At 45.0% G+C, this 18,488-nt stretch overlaps 2 protein-coding genes across 2 annotated transcripts; one reads left to right on the top strand and one right to left on the bottom strand.

The window, feature by feature from the left end:
* Positions 1–337: 337 nt before the first annotated feature.
* On the top strand, positions 338–3,782 carry UBB (ubiquitin B). The gene is made up of 2 exons (XM_044430198.1): positions 338–460; positions 3,170–3,782. Exon 2 carries the CDS (start codon positions 3,175–3,177, stop codon positions 3,634–3,636), a length of 462 nt encoding a protein of 153 aa, XP_044286133.1. The 5' UTR covers positions 338–460; positions 3,170–3,174; the 3' UTR covers positions 3,637–3,782.
* Positions 3,783–4,508: 726 nt separating this feature from the next.
* Positions 4,509–17,322, bottom strand: LOC123023568. The gene is made up of 19 exons (XM_044430408.1): positions 17,281–17,322; positions 16,535–16,673; positions 15,892–16,037; positions 15,151–15,268; positions 14,712–14,840; positions 14,082–14,308; positions 13,650–13,749; positions 12,855–12,929; positions 12,368–12,507; positions 11,418–11,571; positions 11,105–11,183; positions 10,621–10,710; positions 10,357–10,447; positions 9,702–9,794; positions 8,947–8,975; positions 8,504–8,574; positions 7,309–7,410; positions 6,248–6,342; positions 4,509–5,272 (listed from the first exon to the last, which is right to left on the bottom strand). Exons 1-19 carry the CDS (start codon positions 17,320–17,322, stop codon positions 5,126–5,128), a joined length of 2,067 nt encoding a protein of 688 aa, XP_044286343.1. The 3' UTR covers positions 4,509–5,125.
* Positions 17,323–18,488: the final 1,166 nt, after the last annotated feature.

Genomic DNA, 18,488 nt, shown 5'->3' with positions numbered 1-18,488 from the left:
GGCCCAATCTCTGTCGCACCGACCAATCCAAATTGAGTTCCTCTTTAGTCCCGCCTCCCAACTGCTCCAGAGTGCCAAGGCCAGTAAGCCCTTTCACTTCTAACTACAAATCCATCCGCATCTCAATAACAACAGTCTTTTTCACTGTAGAAAATGGTAGGCATAAATAGCCTCCTCCACTTTCCTTTCCTCGCTACTCCCCAAATGAGAGAAAACATATAATCCAGAGGAGAAGTTGCTCCGTAACTGAGTTTTGCTGAGGGACTCATTTTCTTCTACGGAGGGATATTGGCGTGATGGGAAAGGAGGAGCGATGCGTCACAGGACTCTATAAATAAGGGTGACTCGCAGACGACGCTGCAGTCCCGAATTCTCCGAAGGGAGGAACAATTTTCTTGTGGGAGTACGAAGCTGAATTTGCGCTCCTTACTTTTCTTTCGCCGGCGATCGTAGCGCAGCGGTAAGATGGTGGCGGAGGGGTGTAAAATGGAGGCTGCCCGGTCCTCCCTTGGAGGAGCTACGGGGCGGGCGCGGCGTCACTAGCGCCCTATTATGGCGAGGAGCGGCCTTGGCGGGGTTGCGGGGCGGCAGCGCGGGGCCCCCGGCAGCCCCCCGGAGGGATGGGCGGGCGCGGCTGAGGGAAGCGCGGCGCGCCGGGCGCCGCCGGGTAGTGAGAGGCGAGGGGCGTTTGGGCTGCATGAAGTCATCGTAGGAGAACGCCATAAATGGCGATGTCTCACGGGGCATAAAATACATTCCTCACGAAGGTAATCGAGTAGGGGCATATATACTTAGATTTGTGTGCTGGTGACCAGCAACGAAGAGGGATTGAGGGGGGAGCATTTTTTCTATAGAAAGGGATGTCTTACGGGAAACAAACGCTAACAAGAAAAAAAGGAACAGCCGCAGAAAAAGGAGGAGGGGAGCTGTGTAGGAGGGCCCCGAGGGAGAAATGCTGTCTCTTCTTGAAACGGCTGTCTCATGCAGAGAAAGAAATACGTGTGTGCTAATTAGTCACTGTAGAATCTGGTTTCGTGCAGATCATGCAAATGAGCAATATGCTATTGTATTTGTTAAAGAAAGCGAATGATATAAGGTGTTTTTCCTAAGAAACCGGCTCCTAAGAGCGTTTTATTCGCTTTTATTGTGTCTCTAGGTAATTTGTTTAGACATAGTGATACAAGTTGCGAATGCTCAAAAAATAAGTATCCAAACATGGAGCATTGTGTTCTTTAAAGTGCTTCATGATGATTTCCTAAATAAGATGCTTAAATAGATATAAGTGCTGCTCCACATCCTGATGGTGGAGTGGTAAGCAATATTGTGTGTACAATAAAGACTCCTTTTTGTGTGTGTGTGTGTTTTTAATAACCTTGTTGGTCAATGTTACATATTTAAAAAATACAAAGGGTCGAGGCTACAAAAGGTGGACAGAAGAACAACACAGCATATTCTTTAAAAAAATCTTAGATATGGGGGGGGGTCTGGGTAGGAAGCCTATTTCCATACAGACCTTCTAAAAAGATTTTAAAACAAAGATGGGTTGAGTTAGAGTTTTAAAAAATAAATTGGTGCCCTAGGAAAGAAACAACCCCTCATTTTAAAATTTTGGAGTAGCAGAGCACAAGCAAAATGCAGTCTTTAAAAATACTCAAAGGGGTGGCAGCTGTTGCAGTACAAACAACAAAAGGTCATCATGGACCTTAAGCAAACTTAATATGGCCTTGATTTTCACAAGATGGACCATCTTCTGTGTAGCTTTTTTCATGTTAAGTATATTACGCCATGCCTAAACAAAGATCTACAATTTAGGGCTGGGTTTGCTGGGAGTTACAGCTGCATTCCTTTTAAGTATGATGGGATCCACCCTGTTGGATCTGTGGGACACTTAGCTACAGCTTTACAGAAGACTGAGGTCAGATTAATTCTGGGGTTTTAACAGATTAGTCCTTTGCAAGTTGTCTTAAGTGTAAAGTCACTTGGGTTAAGCAAGGCTTTCAGCCTGGTGGCCCTCCAGCGACTGTGGCGCTTAGTGCCTCTATTCAGTTGAGGTAAATGCTGAGGGAGAATTTGACTTTGTGGTCCAGGTATGCTTGGATGCAGCTGGGTTGGGCATAAATAGGGCTGCTGCCTTCTGGGGTCTGTTGTGCAGTGCCAGCTGCTTACATAAGGGGGCAGCATATTCGTGATGCATTTGCAGGCTCAAGAGGTACCTGCAGTTACGAGTGACTTAGATTGAATGAGTCAAAGAAAAAAATGTTACAAGGCTGTGAAATCAGAGGTAAAAACCATGGCATGCCTAGTATTTGATGAGATTAAGGAGGTAGGCTATGGGAAATACCGCAAATAATACTTGAATTTTGCAGGATATGGAATTGCTTTTCTACGACATAGGGGAAGGCAATTCAACAGCGCCACCTCCAGGAATGTTGCATAACACACCTGTGAAAGTGACGCATCCATTTTCAAAAATGAACTTGAGTTTCTGGAATCATTGTCAACTGACAGGATGGCAGCCCTTGTTTTGATGCAATGGACTAAAGGTCATAACACGTTTTGGGTGAACTTGGAAATACTTTCTCAGTCACCTGATATATCTCATACGGGCATTGGGATCATATGCTATGTTTGCTGCCTTGGACTCCTGAGAGGAAGATGATGGAATAGAATACCAAGGAATTTTCTTAGAGTGGTCAGTTCTCAACATATGAGTAAATAAGATGAGCTGGAGTGGCACTTTAAACTGAAGGAAACCATTTTATTTTGCAACATCCGACATATCTGCAGTCCAATTTTGGATGCAGAATATATTGTACACGTTTGGGTTTTTCTGTGTAGCGGCAGCTGTTGGTCTGTTAACACATCTTTTCAGAGGTGTGGCCATAAACAAGCATTCAGCCATTTGCAAGACAGAATTTTAGGAAATGGGTTCCAAGGACTGCCTGGAACATAGGATAATTTTGTTTTTCCTCCAACGGCTATGTAAACAGTGGTGATTTTGGTAATACAGTGGGGATGGAGCATCTATATTCCCTTTTGGGTGAAAAAAACCAGTATTTTATCCTGTGTTGCTAATTATTGGGTGAAGGTCTGTCTGCAGTGCTGAAATGGGAAGGTAACATAAGGCAATTAAATCTGATCAGGAGGTTTTCATGTTGTGTCTTCACAGTTAAAATGCAGATCTTTGTCAAGACCCTGACCGGCAAGACCATCACCCTGGAGGTGGAGCCCAGCGACACCATTGAGAATGTGAAGGCCAAAATCCAGGACAAGGAGGGCATCCCCCCGGACCAGCAGCGGCTGATCTTTGCCGGCAAGCAGCTGGAGGATGGCCGCACCCTGTCTGACTACAACATCCAGAAGGAGTCCACCCTGCACCTTGTGCTGCGCCTGAGGGGAGGCATGCAGATCTTTGTCAAGACCCTGACCGGCAAGACCATCACCCTGGAGGTGGAGCCCAGCGACACCATTGAGAATGTGAAGGCCAAGATCCAGGACAAGGAGGGCATCCCCCCGGACCAGCAGCGGCTGATCTTTGCCGGCAAGCAGCTGGAGGATGGCCGCACCCTCTCCGACTACAACATCCAGAAGGAGTCCACCCTGCACTTGGTCCTCCGTTTGAGAGGTGGCTGCTAGATGTTGTGAACTCTGATTTTGAAGTTGCTAATAGCCGTTGTTTGCACTGTAGCAGTTCAGTGTCTTAATATTGTAGGGTAAATGTAAGTTTCAGTGACTGCTAGACTGTTTGTGTGAATGCTAATAAAGTTTTCTGTTGCACATTACTTGGTAGTCCTCTTGGCTGAGTTACTTGCATGGGGTTTAACAGTATCATCATCCAGGGTAGTGCTCAAACACCTGGTAGTTGGATTCCGCTCTTGGGCAACGTTGCCTCTGACATTCTTGGGTAAGAATCAAAGGGAATGTTACACCCTGATCAAACAATTCTGGAAAGGCCAAGGTGTTCAGTGAATAAAAATGCAGCTACAAAGATATGCTCTACTCCTGAGCATTATGCCTTGTGCATGATACTGCTTTAGTTGCATAAGGAGGCTGGTGAAGCCTTTGAAAATGGCCTTGGGGAAAACCCTGAATAGGGTAATTCTAGTGAGACATTTGTAGAGTTTTGGCCTCTCATGGCCAATGTTTGCATGGCTGAAGATCAACTGCCCATCAAAAGACACACACAATTCAGAAGGGTACTATGAAGAAGCTGTGCCCATATTCTGTACCTTTCACAGTAAAGGGTTTTTAATCTTCCCCCAAGTTGGCAAATCAAACTAGGGGTTGTGCTTTACCTGAAAGGCTCATTTCTGGTTTTTGTAGCCTTCACTTGGAATTTTGCTGTTAGAAAACAGTAAATCCCATGGTTGCTTAGTCCTTGCCAAATGTAACTTAATATGGAGGGAAATGGCATAAACAACCTTTTTATTTTGGTTGAGCTCAGAAGCCTACCTGACCCCTGTGACCCCACTTACCCAAAGTAATCTTTGTATTCTGCCCACTGACAACTATTTTATGATGGTTAAGACATCTTTAAAGCTGACGTCCACTGAAAGTTGCTTTATTTCATGATACAGTTAAAAAACTAAATTACACGCTTTAGGCTTGTTAATACAAGGTGAGTAGCAGGTAGCTCAGGGATGGAGTTCCCTGCATGGGTGCTGCTTGAGAGGAGGCCTGCCCTAGTTGTCTGTCTGGGCCTGGAGTGAAACAATTACACATCTTTTAACCAATAGCTGTTTCTCACAAGTGACTTGTTTTGACGGCTGATGATGCCAGGTGTCCGTTGCTTCAAAAGATGCTTTTTGGCAGGGCCTGTATGGCTGCATATATAAGTTGAGTATGTCTTGTACAGAATCTGAAACCTGGAGGAGTGCGAGAGGAGGTTTCTAGTAAAAGTAGAGATTCTCTACGTTTTGGAGAGAACATCAGATGTTTTGATTACCAAAAGTGAAGATTCATAGTATTTCTCAGATTATCGTGCTGGTGACGTTCATCCTAGTTCAGTGAAAGCTCTAGCCCATTTGGTTCAGTGACCGATCAGTGGCCAGGCGTACGAATTTTGCAAAGCTTGCTTATGCGAAAGGTACAGTAATAGCTACCTGATCCTGTAGGAAATGGATTCTCATAAATTCCTTCCTTGAGCTGCCTTGTAACGTGCTTCGGCCCCTCTTCTAAGTGCCCCCTCTAGCTTCTTCCTCACTTCCTTTCTTCTGGGTTCTGGAATAGCCTCGATTTCTTCTTCGCTAATTTCATAGCCGAACAACTCCATCTGTGGAAATGAATAGGAAGGCTGTGGGCAAGGGAGAACTGGCAGCAAAGGCGGTCGGTCAGCTTTCCCAAACAGGAAATGCTGTCATAGCCCTGGAAAGTGTTGGACTTTTAAGGAAAAGATTGCTGTGGAAATGGGCTAGAAAAGGAATTCGGGAACATTCATGGGGTCGGTGGGTAAGCCTGGTTATTGTCAGTGGGGCAAACAGGACAGTTGGTATGGGGAGACCTGTTGAGAGGAGGGGTCGGTTGTCACTGCCTTTTGATTCTGTGCAATCAAAAGGCAGTGGCAAAAGAGTGTAGCATCGAAAAGTGCAAATAACTAGAGGTGTGGGGGAAAACCTCTCCAGCCCCGTCTTACCCCAGGTTCCTCTGGCGTCATAACAATGATTGCTCAATTGCTTTTGCAGATGATGCTCACTTTGAGGCTCTACTAATACGGCTGGCTTTCTGGGTGTGAGGAGCCCAAAAACATTTCCCAGAGATCAAGCCAGTGAGCTTTTAAAAAAACTAAGTACAAGGCAGAGGCCGGTTCTGAGTTCACTCAAAGCACCCCACTAAACCCCTGAAAAGCCTCCAGTAAGATGAGTATCACACTCGAAATTCAGGCAAAACACATGCCAAACCCAGATACAGAATGTCACAACCCTCAGCAAAATGCACACCAAATAAAAAGGCAGAACGGCTTGCGTTGCTCAGTGCTCCCCAGCCACTTCCTCCTCACGGGGCCATAGCTGTCACTTAGTGCCGTGTGGCCGGGCATGAAACAAGACAGGCCTGATTCCTCTCAGCATATATATTCCTTAATGCCCCTGGGACCAGATGTTACTGCCCCTTGAGATGAACGGGAGCACTCTTGATGAACTATCTACCACTGGACTAATCTTGGGTTAGCAGTGTTTCTTCTTCCCGATAACGCTTTTGTTTCCAGTGGTGCATCCCAGAATGGGGTAGGAAGGAGAAGGCTTTGAAATACCTTTGCATTTTTGCAATCCTGGTTGTAGTTGTGAAGATGTTTAGCTGTGACTGCGTCTAAGTGCTCCCGCTCTTCTGCACTGAAGCTGTTAACTACTGAAGAGAAGAAAACAGAGTTTGGCTTGCAACTTTTCCTGTTTAAAATGTAGGTGTTTGCATTTTAGGTCATTTTTGGGTTAGATTTTCCAAAATGGCTTATACGTTGACTTCTAATTTCAACCAGAGGTCTCTTTTTGTCTAGAAGGTAAACATTGCCTGACTGATTGTCTTTGCCACTTCTGGAGCTAATCTGGGGACCTCTCCGAAATTTACTATCAGAGCAGAACAGGGAGCCCAGTATCCCATGCTTTGTGTCTTGGGTCTCAGAAACAGCTTGTGTTGCTGAGAAGAGATTTCTATTTATGTCACCTGAAGTCCACTGGTAGCCATATCCTTGGTGAAGCTAATAGTTTGAAAAAAGCCAAGCAAGTAGTTGTCATTTCATCCTGTGGCAGTGAGTTCCACAGGTCAAGTTATGAAGTGTGTGAAGAAGCACTGCCTTCCCTCTCCTTAACTGTTGCTTTGCTGGATCAGATGAAAGTAGACCTTATTTTGGTGAATTATAATTGTGTTCTGTGTTGATTTAAGGAGTGCTATAAACTAGTCAGTTGACTAATATCAATATCAGATAGATACTGTGCTCATTAAATAGCGGGAGTGTTGGCCTGCCGGAGGTCCCAATCTACCAGGTTCCAAGATGGCCACATCCACAAAATGTATTTTCCATTAGAATTCCAGGCTGTTTTTTTCCTTAAGGCAACATAAACTCTAACCAGAAGGTGTCACTATCCCACCATGAAAAACAACAGTAAAGCCACATTTTCCTGCTTCTGTGTGATTGGCTTTGGCCGGTGTGGCTGCAAACGGCTTGTTAGGAGGTCGTATTAGTGTCAGACATGAAATACACCACTGGAGTGGAGAATTCCCTGTTCCAATATGAAATCTTTGGGGAAGAAGCCTTTTAAGGAGACTTCGGCACGGAGTATTACATTGCGTGCGAATGGGCAGGTAAAGTCAGCTTACTTGCATCGGCAGCCTCCATCACCTGTGTCAGCAAGTCAAGCATGACGATTGTGGCCACTTCCATCCCTCTGCTAGCGGTGGCGTGGTGGCTCTCAGCGACTACTGTGAAAAAGGTTGCGATGCAAAGGTTGATCATAGGGTGTGATGACTCTGCGCATCTTTCTTGTTTGTCGCACCTTTAATTCGGGGCTTTTGGATCCCCAGAAGATACTTTCTAAGTGGCTTTTCCAGCCATTGTGGTGTCTCTCCACCTACAGGCCATTCTTTAGTTACAACTATGTCACAGCTGTTTATAATCAAGTGGATAATTGGAGTGCACCTCAGGGTTGGGAAAGGAACACCTGCCACCCAGCCTGGTTTTCAGTCGCTTTCCCCACTTGATAGACCGGAATTGATTCCTCCTCACCTTAGGCAGGAAGATACTTTGCAGACTGGGGACTCTGCTGGACTTAAACATGTGAGCTCAGGGTTTGGATGCCTTGAATTGGATAATAGACCGCTAAAGCTTATGGCAGAATAAACTGGTTGGTTTTTGAAGTGCCACAAAATTTGGCTGTTTTTACAACAGAAGGAATACTCATGCAGCCCATGAGAAGGGGTGTTCTGTTTAGTCGGCCAGTCCTGGCTATGCAAGGTAAGTGCCAACTTTTTTGCTTATCAATTAAACTTAAGTTACCCGATAACCCAAAATCTCTGCACATAAAATGAAAAAAGCAAACAATAAAATTGCACAATAAAATCAAGTTAAAATTAGTACATTGTTGTAAATTGTTTTGGATGCTTATGTTTCTATGTGTGTGGCTTTTACGATGTATTTTAAAGTTTTCAGCCCTTATAAACCTCCCATAGAAATTGGCTGTTGGGCACTATGGTAATTTTAAAAATTAAAGTAAAAATCAGTAGCAAAGAGTAAAAACATGCAAGCATATAAAAGTCTAAAATATGCAAAGCAAATACAGTGAATGAAAGCACTCAAATAGTTCTTAAAATGCTTGGGAGACCATAACTGAGGTGCTCAAGGTACCCCATCTTGCCTTGCCAATAAATACTTGCCTATTTATTTGTTGCAGGCATCTGGAATGGGGGGTGGGGGGAGTGTCAGTTTATGATCATAATGTCCAAGTAGGTGAAATCAGGGTACTTGCAAAATAGGACAACTTAATATCTGAAAAATAGCCATGTAATTTTCAGTCACCTGTTTCCGATAAGCAGAAATCAGCCTGTGATGGTGTCTGTGACTCTGGTGAAGGTGCTGGGGCCACGAGACTGCAAAAATAGAACAACGAAATGCACACACTTGACCTGCCCCTTGACAAAGTCCTAAAGGCATTGCTGTATTTCCACACTGTTAGAAATTCCTTTTGTACTTCAATGCGCACCATAGGAAAGTGGTGGCAGGGAAGGAGGATCTCCAAGCCCAAAGTCAGTGGGTTGAAGCCAGATTTGAAATAAGCAGGACTTAAGTTAGCATGAGTAACTGAATTCAGTGGGTTCCCTCGCAGTTAGCTGTAGACATAACAAAATGCTATTTTGTCCACATTTTGAGGAAGATCCTCATGAGCACTGTCAAACTCAAGCTGTATGTTGATGTTCTTAGGAACATGCTGGGCACATGCTGCATGGTTAACAAAAACTTACCTGCCAGCAGAATAGGCGCTGGAAGACGGCTGCAATAGAAAGTCAGAGAAGGATTGGTCCGGGTGAGGTGTATAAGGAAGGCAGTAAAAGTCTAATTTTGTATTTTTCAGCCTGAAGGGTCCAAAAGATTTAACTATAGCTTTTATAATACATTTTTCAAGTTTAAAAAGTCTTTGTAAACCACTCCGACTGCTCTGGTTATTGGCTGCTACAGAAAATGTGACAAATGCCCAGAGAGCCCCCTGCAAGTCCTAGCTGGCAAAATGGGCCAGGGTCTGCCTTTTCCTGGCATCCCACTTCCCTTTACTGCCCCCTTTCAAAGTAGAACAAATTGCATGATTCTGATAAAGTATGAAGCTGGAGGAAGTGGCAGTTTCCCCTCCCTGTTTATCGCTCCAGCATCCCTAGGAAGTTTCAGTTGTCATGTCCCTCCCTAGAGCCAGACTAAGCCCACACTATGGTGGCAACAGCAAAGAAAACTGTCGGGCCCTGTATAAAGCAGACATGGGCTGGTGATTCAGAAATCCCATGCCCATATAGTGCAGGGATGAGAAAAGTGCAGATTACGTTGGACTACATTTCCAATCATCCTTTACTATGGCTATGTTGGCCAGAGCTGATGGACGTTGCCATGGAGTAACATCTGGGGTGGCTACATGTTTCCTAGAGCAGGAGGAATTTGCTTTGCTTGCCTCCAAAGTCAAGCCCTCCAGGGTTTTTGTGTTTAGCTGTGGGTCTGTTTTAGGTTGCCTTACCATCTTCCGCTCCACCAGCATTTTGATCTCGGCCTGAAGCTGGCTAATATGTTCCTCGGCCTTTGATTGCATTTCATAGCTCACTTGTCTCTCCTGTAAGATACAATTTGAGAATTAGACATTTGGAGGGAGAGATTTTCCCCAGAGCAGTCATTATCTTTCAATGTAAAAAAAAGGAAAACAGCAATACTGCCACCCAGCTATGAGGTTGGACACAGCCAGTGAGTGACCTGGAAGGAGACAGACTATTTGTGTTGCCATTTTTTCAAAAGAGGTGACAACGAGTTTGACCAAGGAGCACTGCTCACAGGATATGTGCTCCTATACTCTGAGAACAGAAAAAGAAATTGTGGTGGCCTGCCTGCGGTTCCATCAGGGTACCTGAATGGTTCTCAACTGATCTGGTTGTTGTAAGAACTGTAATTTTAAGAGTCCATATCTCATATTTAAAATCAGATGTCTCAGTCTGTGGTGCTAGTAATAATCTGCATACATCTGTGGGATGAGTCCTAGTCATCTCTCATCCTCCGTGGGAAACAGAGGATGAGAGAGGGATGCTCAGAGATAACTCAGGGTGTTCATGGTTAAGCACAGGTCAAAAGCCATATTGCTTCCCTCACTAAATCTATTTTCTTTGACATTTGGAGGGGAATACCTGTAGCAATTGCTCTTCTAAGTGGATCTTCTCCATTTCAGATTTTCTCTTGGTCTCTTCCAAAAGCTGCAGCCACCGAAATTCCTTTTGCCTGCAGTGGCATGAAAACATGTTGCAGGGAAGTACCTCGTCGTGTCAGAAAGAGAGTACCAGTCGGGCCCCCCAGCTCTCAGTCTTCAGCATAATGGTTGAACCGGCCCTGAAGTGGAGCCCTCGCATTTGAGAATGGGGTGAATGGCAGACATTGTGGTCAGGGAACCTTACCTTTTCTGTTCTTCCTCTCTAAACCTCTGAAGTCTCTCTTCCTGTACAGTTCTCTCCATCTGCTGCCTCTGCAAACTCTCTCTTTCCTCTCTGAAATGAAAAAAAATGCACCTGGTTTTCTATCAAGGGAGTACTAGGTGCTAAAGGAATCTGGGGCTTAGGTCCAAGTGGACCAAAATAAACAAAAATCTTACAAAGATTTGCAGAAGCTAAGTTACCTGTTCTCTAAAGTCTTATTTGCACATATGTGCATTTAGGGAGCTCTGCACATTTTCAGAATGCTCAAAGTTGCACAACTGCATTTGTGCAAAATCCTATTCCATCAGTAAGAGGATGATGGAATATAAGGCACTTGAGAAATTGCTACGCAAGGATGGAATGTGTTTAACAACATCCAGGCAACCTAATTTCTAGGTTAAATCAGAAATGGTGAAGCCTCTTCTTTTTAATCAGCAAATTTTCTGTCTTAACCACTTAACAGCACCTTATTCGTCTCCTGTCCTCTGGTTTTGTCCTGGAAGATGCTTTGCTTCGGATTTCCCCGTAGTTCCATGGAGGAAAAGCTCCAAGTGGAGGGAAAAGAAAGAAAGAATGAGAAACCGTAGCCCCTACATTCAAACATTTGCTAAAAGTAAAGGCACAGGAAAAGCTTACACTGTAGCAACACGCTGAATATTCATTTGGAAATGATGTTTTTCTCCTTGGCTTGTAGCTCAGGTCAGTGATAGGAATAAAATACTACCTGGCATCTAGGTTAGGGCACCAGGTTGAGAAAGGAATAGTCCTTCAAGACTTACTTTGGGTGGGGTCATGGATTGGGTAGGGGTCTTTGTACTCTCCATGCAACTGATTATGCAGTTCTTCATAGAAATATTTCCTTATCAGGTACTGGAAGGCTTCTACGGGCAAAGATGGTCCCCAGATCTTCAGTGCTGCTTCTATTTCCACCGGCTATAGCAAAAGGCAGGTAAGGTGAGTAATTTTTGTGCCCTGGAAAAGGGGAGGTGGGTTGGTGTGTGGGGCAGTACTGTTTCTATACTGCTATTGCTCTTAGGAAATCAAGTCCTTGAATTATAAATAACTGTGGGAGGAGTTAAAATAATTTAACAGAAAGCAGCACACAACACATTTTAAAGGTAAATTCAAAACAGCACCTCTTGCATTCAAAGCTGACCTTCTCCCACCAAGCATGGGTATACAAATTTGCCTACTTAGTGCTTCTGATGAAGTGGATGCTGTCCACGAAAGCATATGCCATAATAAATTTGTTACTGTTTGTGGTCTCACAAGACCTTTTGTCATTTCTGGAATAAGAAAATCATAAGAGCATCAGAAGTTCCCTTATGCAGTGTTAGGATACTGGTCAGCCTTGCTCAGGAAGGTTTCTACTAATGATGGGGAATGTGTGACCTTTCAGATCCTGTGAAGGATCCTGGGGATTTTAGTCCATGAACATCTGGAGAACAATAACGGGCCCGCCCTGGCCATCAACGCCATATTCCTGTCTTGTTATGTGGGTTGAATCTGGAACCTTCTTCACGTTAAGCAAATTCTCTGCCACTTGGCTGCAGCCTTCCCCATCTCACAGGCAGAGATGGGGCCTGGCAGATCCTGCCCCAAAGGAATTCCAGAATCTTGGACTCTCGTGGTCCATATTCCTGTCCCTGTATCATTGCCACCTTTCAAAGCCACACGCCATAAAACAATCACTGCATCATTAGATCCCAGAAGAACTAGACTGACGTACGGATTGACACTCGAGCAGCTGGCCTCTGAGGAGCAGAATTAAGATGGTGGCAAAGGCAGGGATGCAGCTGTATGACGGATGCTCGAGCCCCAGGATGATCTGGTCCCAGATAAACAGCAAAGTCCCCATACTTAAATAGCCTGCAAATTGAAAGAAAACAGTGAAGGGGAAAGGTTTTCTCTCGCTTCTCTTGGAACTTTCATGGGCAGCCAAAGCTCACAGAGCTGAAGCAGGGAGACATTTTGATGGGTGGGGCGTACACATCCCGCTCAGCCCTCTCTCTGAGCGTAAGCTGTCATTTTTGCAGTAGCTGCAGACTGACATTTCCTTGCCATGATGATGCAAAGTCTTTTGCAGTGGCTCAGTCCAGAATGGGCAAGCTACCCTTAAGTGCCATTTTTCTTGGTAGAAAGTTGGGGGTAGAAATCCAATCAGCAAGATGACAGAAAAGATCATCTGCTTTTATTCACCTGGAAGCATCTCGTACCTGCAAAGAGAGTCTCGATCGCTGGCTGGAGCATACACCTCAGCCCTTTCAGGAGAGTTTTGCTGGAGTCTTCCTCTGCAAAACAGAAACAGATGTGGGTGTCTACAGAAATAAATCAGCCTGCCCAACCCTATGCAGCATCTCATGCAAAACTGAATTTCTAGCTATCAGCTCCGTATATGCAAGAATGCAACATGTGGGCAAATCCAGAACTGTTCTTCATGGGAGATTTTTTGTGCAGTCATGATTTTCTGTCCTCAGAAGAATTTGTGGGTATTTTGCACAATGTGACTCTCCTCCAAATCCTCACCTCTGCTTTGCAAGCATTTCGCAAGGAAAAAGAAACATGAAAGAACCTCTCTTAATCCACAAAGAATCCAGAAACAGAAACCCTGGTCAAGTGGTGGATTAAAAGTCACGTGTAGAAAAACCCGTATTTTTCAGTTCAACATAAAGTATCGGCACACTTCTTAAGGTTTGTTTGGGTTTTTCTTCCTAGAAATTGGCCTGGGAGATGTGCACTTCAGCAGCGCCACCATGAAAGAACAAGTTCTAGCAACTGTGCAGGTTAACTTGGCCAAAAGAGGTTGCCTTTTGAACGTGCATCCTCTCTATCGCCACTGTTTGAGGTGGGACTCGTCTGTCTGGCTTATGTGTGCCCATGCCTCCGGACCGATTGGCAAACTTCTCCATGCAAACCACTAATGCAGCCAATAGTTTAAAATAAATGATCGGCACATTACCATATCCCAGGGTCCTTGCTTTGAGTGACTGAGGTACCTAAAGAGCACTCACCTGCCCTGGTGTAGACACTAGCAAGGAAGATCACCAGATGGCTGTCTATTCGCTCTAGCCACGAAGCAACTTCCGCCATGATGCTGGCCTGGGCAGGATCCTAGTCAGAAATCACATCTGAATAGTAAGTCAAGTTCTAAGTATTTGACATTTGTGTATGGGCAGCAGCACAAATGCTGCCCATTTAATACAACTCACTCATTTTAATAGTGAGTTGTATTAAAATTTTATGCAAACAAAAATTGTACCATTTTATACAAACCAGGCACCCTCTGCTCTACCCCAAGCTACAATTCTTCCCTTCCCAAATAAACTACGTCACCATTTTGGAAGTGGAAATGCCAGGGGCATTCTGCATGAAAGAACAGGTGCTCTCCACCACTGAGTTAAGGCCCATCCCATAATGTACAAAAGCGAGATTGTGCCATATACCTGCACAGGAGAGAGCCTAAGAAGATGAGGCCGCAGCTTCATGAGCTTTACAAATTCTTCCACCAGGAGGGCAGAAACCGAGTCCACAGAAATGCTGGGGGGAGACGAGTCCAGAATGGCTTGCAGGAGAGGCACTGGCAGAAAATACTCTTGGTTTTCCAGAGGTGTGGCCATGCCCTGAAGCTTGTGGTAATAAGACAATGCATTCCTTAGGCACCTAAATGCAACTGACAGGAGAAACCGCCTATTTAATGTCTTTGTTTGAGATATTTGTATGCCACTTAAATATAGCAAAGTCCCTAAGCAGTTCACGTACAAACATTTAAACCACAATAAAAAGCACAATATCAAAATTGATCCCAAATACAACAATACAGGGCAATACATGAGCAGTACATTTTTTTTAAAGGAGCTGCATGTTGAATGAAATTAAAAGCCAGGAAGAACTTGGGTGAAAAAGTATGTTAGCGGGTGCTGTTTGAAACCTCCTGCATTTTCTGCTTCCCAAGCTGCTGCTGGAGGTGGCATTGCTGATTCTCCATGAAAAGACATGGCACCTTCCGCACTCTGGGATATGTCTTGCCTTTGCTACCTCTTTCACGTAACGCAGCAGGGGCTGCGGTCTCTCACCATTGCTTTTTTTCAGGGACTGGAAGGTTGGCTCTGAATCCAGCAAGGCCTGGCATCTGAGAGAAATCTCTCTGTCTTTCACAGACGTAGTTTTTTTCCTTGCCAGTTGGGAAAGATAGCTCAATCTTGCTGGGAGGAGAGAAGATGAACAGAACAAGGAATGAGCAGATAGGTTATGAGCGCATTATTATTGCGTATCTTAATACGCTCAGTGTACCTCAGGTGCTGGGGAACGAGGGTAGGAGGTTGCACTTGTGGGTTGGCCACTTTGAGAACAGACTAATGGACTAAATTGGCCCTTGTTCTGAACCAGGAAGGCTCTTTTTCTCTTCTTAAGTTTTGCATCTTTAAGAAATTCCAGGTATAATTTGTGACCAGAGGATTTTGAGTGAGGTAGCAGAAACGGTATCCCTCTATGAGGCAAAAGATAGATAAATACCTTCTGTATGAGAGAGGTGCAGCCTCCAGGCAAGCTGCCGCAAATCAGCAGGCAAGGGCTGGTTAAACAGAGCACGGAGCTGTCCCTTCAGTTGTGGCCGCTCCTCCAGTAAGATCATCTGAAAAGCAGAGAATAAATAATTGAGGACTACTGAATTAAAGTGCTGTGGGTTTTCCCACTGCCCAAGTGAATTGTTAATGTCGTAACTCAGGGTTGAGCCCCAGTGCTGCAAGTCTCAGCTTCAGTCCCCAGCATCTTCAGCAGAGCTGGAAAACAATCCTGAAATGCTGAGAAGTTGCTGCCAGTCAGTGTTGGCAATACTGAACTATCTAGACAAGGCAGCTTCACATGATGGTTGGAACTGATAGGTCTTGCAATGCAGTACATCAGGAAGGCACCAGGTTGAAGAGAGCTGGTCCAGAGGGTAGTATGTCAGATAAAGCCTTGGGGTTCCTGAGTTTGAATTCTTGTTCAGCCATGAATAATCATGGATCCACCCTGCAGGGTTGTTGTGAAGATAAAATGGAGGCGGGTGTGAGTGATGACCATGCTGCTGCCTTGAGCTCCTGAGCATAAAGGTAAGCTAAAAAGCTCACCCTGATGAAATGCAGCACAGCAACTAAAGTCTCTCGGTCTACTTTTGGCTTTCCCACTTAGCTGTTATTTCAATGTCTCAGGGTTTGGCTGGCAGGCTGTGCTCTGAGCAACCATGTCGGGAATACAAAATGGCAGAATGCGTACCACCCCGTCTTTGAGGTGACTCAGCAGCATGGCTGACTTATTTTTCACCCGGTGGTCTCCATCCTGGATCTCCTGTGCGATCTGACGGTAAACCTCTTCCTCCAAGCAACGACTAATGTGCAAGATCAGGTTCTTGTAAGAGTCACCTGGAAGAATGCAGAGAACATGCTATGATGGTTTATTGCTTTTCATGGTCTCTGTCATCCAGGGCAGCTCTAGGGTGTCATGGGAGGCCCCCGAAGGCCCTCTCCTCCCGGTGGGGCCCACGGCCCAGAGCCCCCCGGGCGTTGTCCTCATTATTGCAAATGGCTTGTTTACCACGTAGACGCCCTGGCCAGGTAAGCAGGTGGCAAGCAGGGTGAGAAGGAGCCAAAGCAGCTGGTGGCCACGGCTGGCCATGAGGAGGACGATTCTCTGAGGGAGGGCAAGCGCTGTGCAGGGGAGTCCTTCTCTTATCTCCGGTTACGGACTGGAGATAAGAAAGGCACCCCTTTCCAAGCCACGGACAGAGCCAGTGTCCCCACAGGCCAGGCTGCTGAAGCCCTGCCCAGAAGTGGGTTCACTGTGTGTCCGCAGGATGTGATTGTGCGGCGTTCCTTGAGCGTACGTTCCATCGTGGCGAGAAGCAGATGCCTCACCCTACCTCCCTGGATGGCTCTGACAGCTTTCTGCAAGACAAACCCCTTCTCAGTCTCCGAGAGGTCCGGGAAGGTGTGGACGTGGCTCTCCCACAATTGCTGCTGCACGGCTTCAAACAGGCTCTCTGTGAAGCGGCCCCAGTCCTATAGAAAGCAAGCAAGAAAAGTGCATTGTTTGCAGCAAGCAGCATGGATGCAATGTGCTTTCCCTGTTGCATTTTTCATTTTGTGCATCTTTGGCACCCTAGGCTAGTATTAACAGAAAGAAGCCCCTCAAAATAGTATCAACATCACCACCACCACCATCATCATCGTCATCTTAAATTTATCTACTGCCACATAGATAGATTAAGGGCAGTTTAAGACAGATAACAATACCAGTATCCTAAACTAGTATTAACAGAAAGAAGCCCCTCAAAATAGCATCGTCGTCATCATCATCTTAAATTTATCTACTGCCACAGAAAAGGTTCTCAGGGCCGTTTAAGATAGATAATGATGACCCCCACATCCCCCCATTGCTGGCTATGTTCCCTCGGCCTTGTTCCTCCATGGGAATGTTGCTTCTGGCATAATTTTGGGGCAAAGGCGAGGGAACCATCAGCAAAAGGAAACGTGCCAGCTGCCCACTTTTGGCCGGGCAGCCGAATCGAAGGAGGTGCAGCTCTGATCTTAGAACAAAAGCCACATATAAGCAGCTCCTTCCGCCGGGATTTGCCTGAATTTTCCCAGCAACTGCCGGCCGCCCTACCGGGGACCCCTCAATGCTGCGCCGGGCTCTCTGCAGCCACATCGAAGGGCCTGGGCAGGCGGCCATCACTGTTGCTTGCTCGGAAACGGTTGCTACAACAATGTGTTGTTTGCTTTCCTTGGCCGGTTGCTGCAGAAGCGAAAAGCAGCCGCTTGGCCGGCTGTTCAGTTGGTTGTCTCACCTGCCCAAAGGTTTACCTTTCAGGGCCTGGTTCAAGGCCTGCACTCCAGGGCCTCAGGTGGCTGGCAGTGCTTCAAGGCATGTGCAGAGTGTTTTTCCCCTCACCAGCAAATAGCCACAACAAATGCCCCCTTTTAATTGGTTCACACTCTGAGCTTGGTAGGCCTCTGCTTTGGCACTCCTGAGGCAATTTTTAAGCAAAGAAGTATTTTTATTTAAAGTATTTTCCCCATATCATTGCATATCCACGGTCAAAATGGCTCTGATGTCAAATGGCTGCCATTTGGATGTTCTCTCACCCTCCTGATGCCCTCAGTTATGTTTCCATTATGGTGTAGGTTTATTTTAGTTTATCATTTTTATTGTATACTGCAATGTAGTATACAATTGTTAGAATACAATACGGCATACATTTATTGTATTTATGTGTTTTAGATAACATGTAGTATGCAAACATTTTGAAACAAAACTTGCGTTGGTTCAGATTTACTATTTTATAAACAGCTGCTTAGAAACAAGCCCTGCTTGAGTTCCCTGGTACCTATGTAAGACTAGATTATACTCTAAAAATATAGAAATATTTATGAGAGTTCCTTCCAAGCATGTGCAAAGTGCTTGCTGCCTTATTGTCAATATGAACTCAATCTTCACATCCTCAAGACAGGATAAATGGTTTCCAGGGCAGAGAATCTATTCCTTTTGTTTTAGAAAGAGTGTTTAATTCTTAAAAATCAAATGTTATGTTTGAAGAAGTGTCTATATTCAGGGAAAGAAAGAAAAAAAAATAGATGTGAGATAAAGGCCTTACTCTTTAAAGAGTGAAGCTTTTACTTCAAATTTGATATATTATTTTCCCTTTAGAGGAAGAATTTCAGTTCTGAGGTAAAAGTTTTATTTTGTATTTGTTTAAAGAACAAAGATTTTACCTCAGACCTGATCTATTTTTCTCCCTTTAGAAAAAGAATGTCAGCTCCAAGGTAAAAGTTTTACTTTGTATTTGTTTAAGGAGTGAAGATTTTACCTCAGAA

Source organism: Varanus komodoensis, unplaced genomic scaffold (assembly GCF_004798865.1).
Source record: "Varanus komodoensis strain SLA01 unplaced genomic scaffold, ASM479886v1 scaffold20_1, whole genome shotgun sequence".
Taxonomy (NCBI): Eukaryota; Metazoa; Chordata; class Lepidosauria; order Squamata; family Varanidae; genus Varanus; species Varanus komodoensis.
Note: the sequence above shows the minus strand (reverse complement) of the source record. Positions and strands in the feature narration are given on the sequence as shown.

Coding starts and splice junctions, on each gene's coding strand:
- LOC123023568 (XM_044430408.1), bottom strand. CDS start 17,322: ATGTGGCTGCAGAGAGCCCGGCGCAGCATTGAGGGGTCCCCG. Junction 8,976..9,701: donor TGCTGGTGGAGCGGAAGATG/GTAAGGCAACCT, acceptor TTTCTATTGCAG/CCGTCTTCCAGCGCCTATTC. Junction 7,411..8,503: donor TTTCTGCTTATCGGAAACAG/GTGACTGAAAAT, acceptor CCTTTTTCACAG/TAGTCGCTGAGAGCCACCAC.
- UBB (XM_044430198.1), top strand. CDS start 3,175: ATGCAGATCTTTGTCAAGACCCTGACCGGCAAGACCATCACCCTGGAG.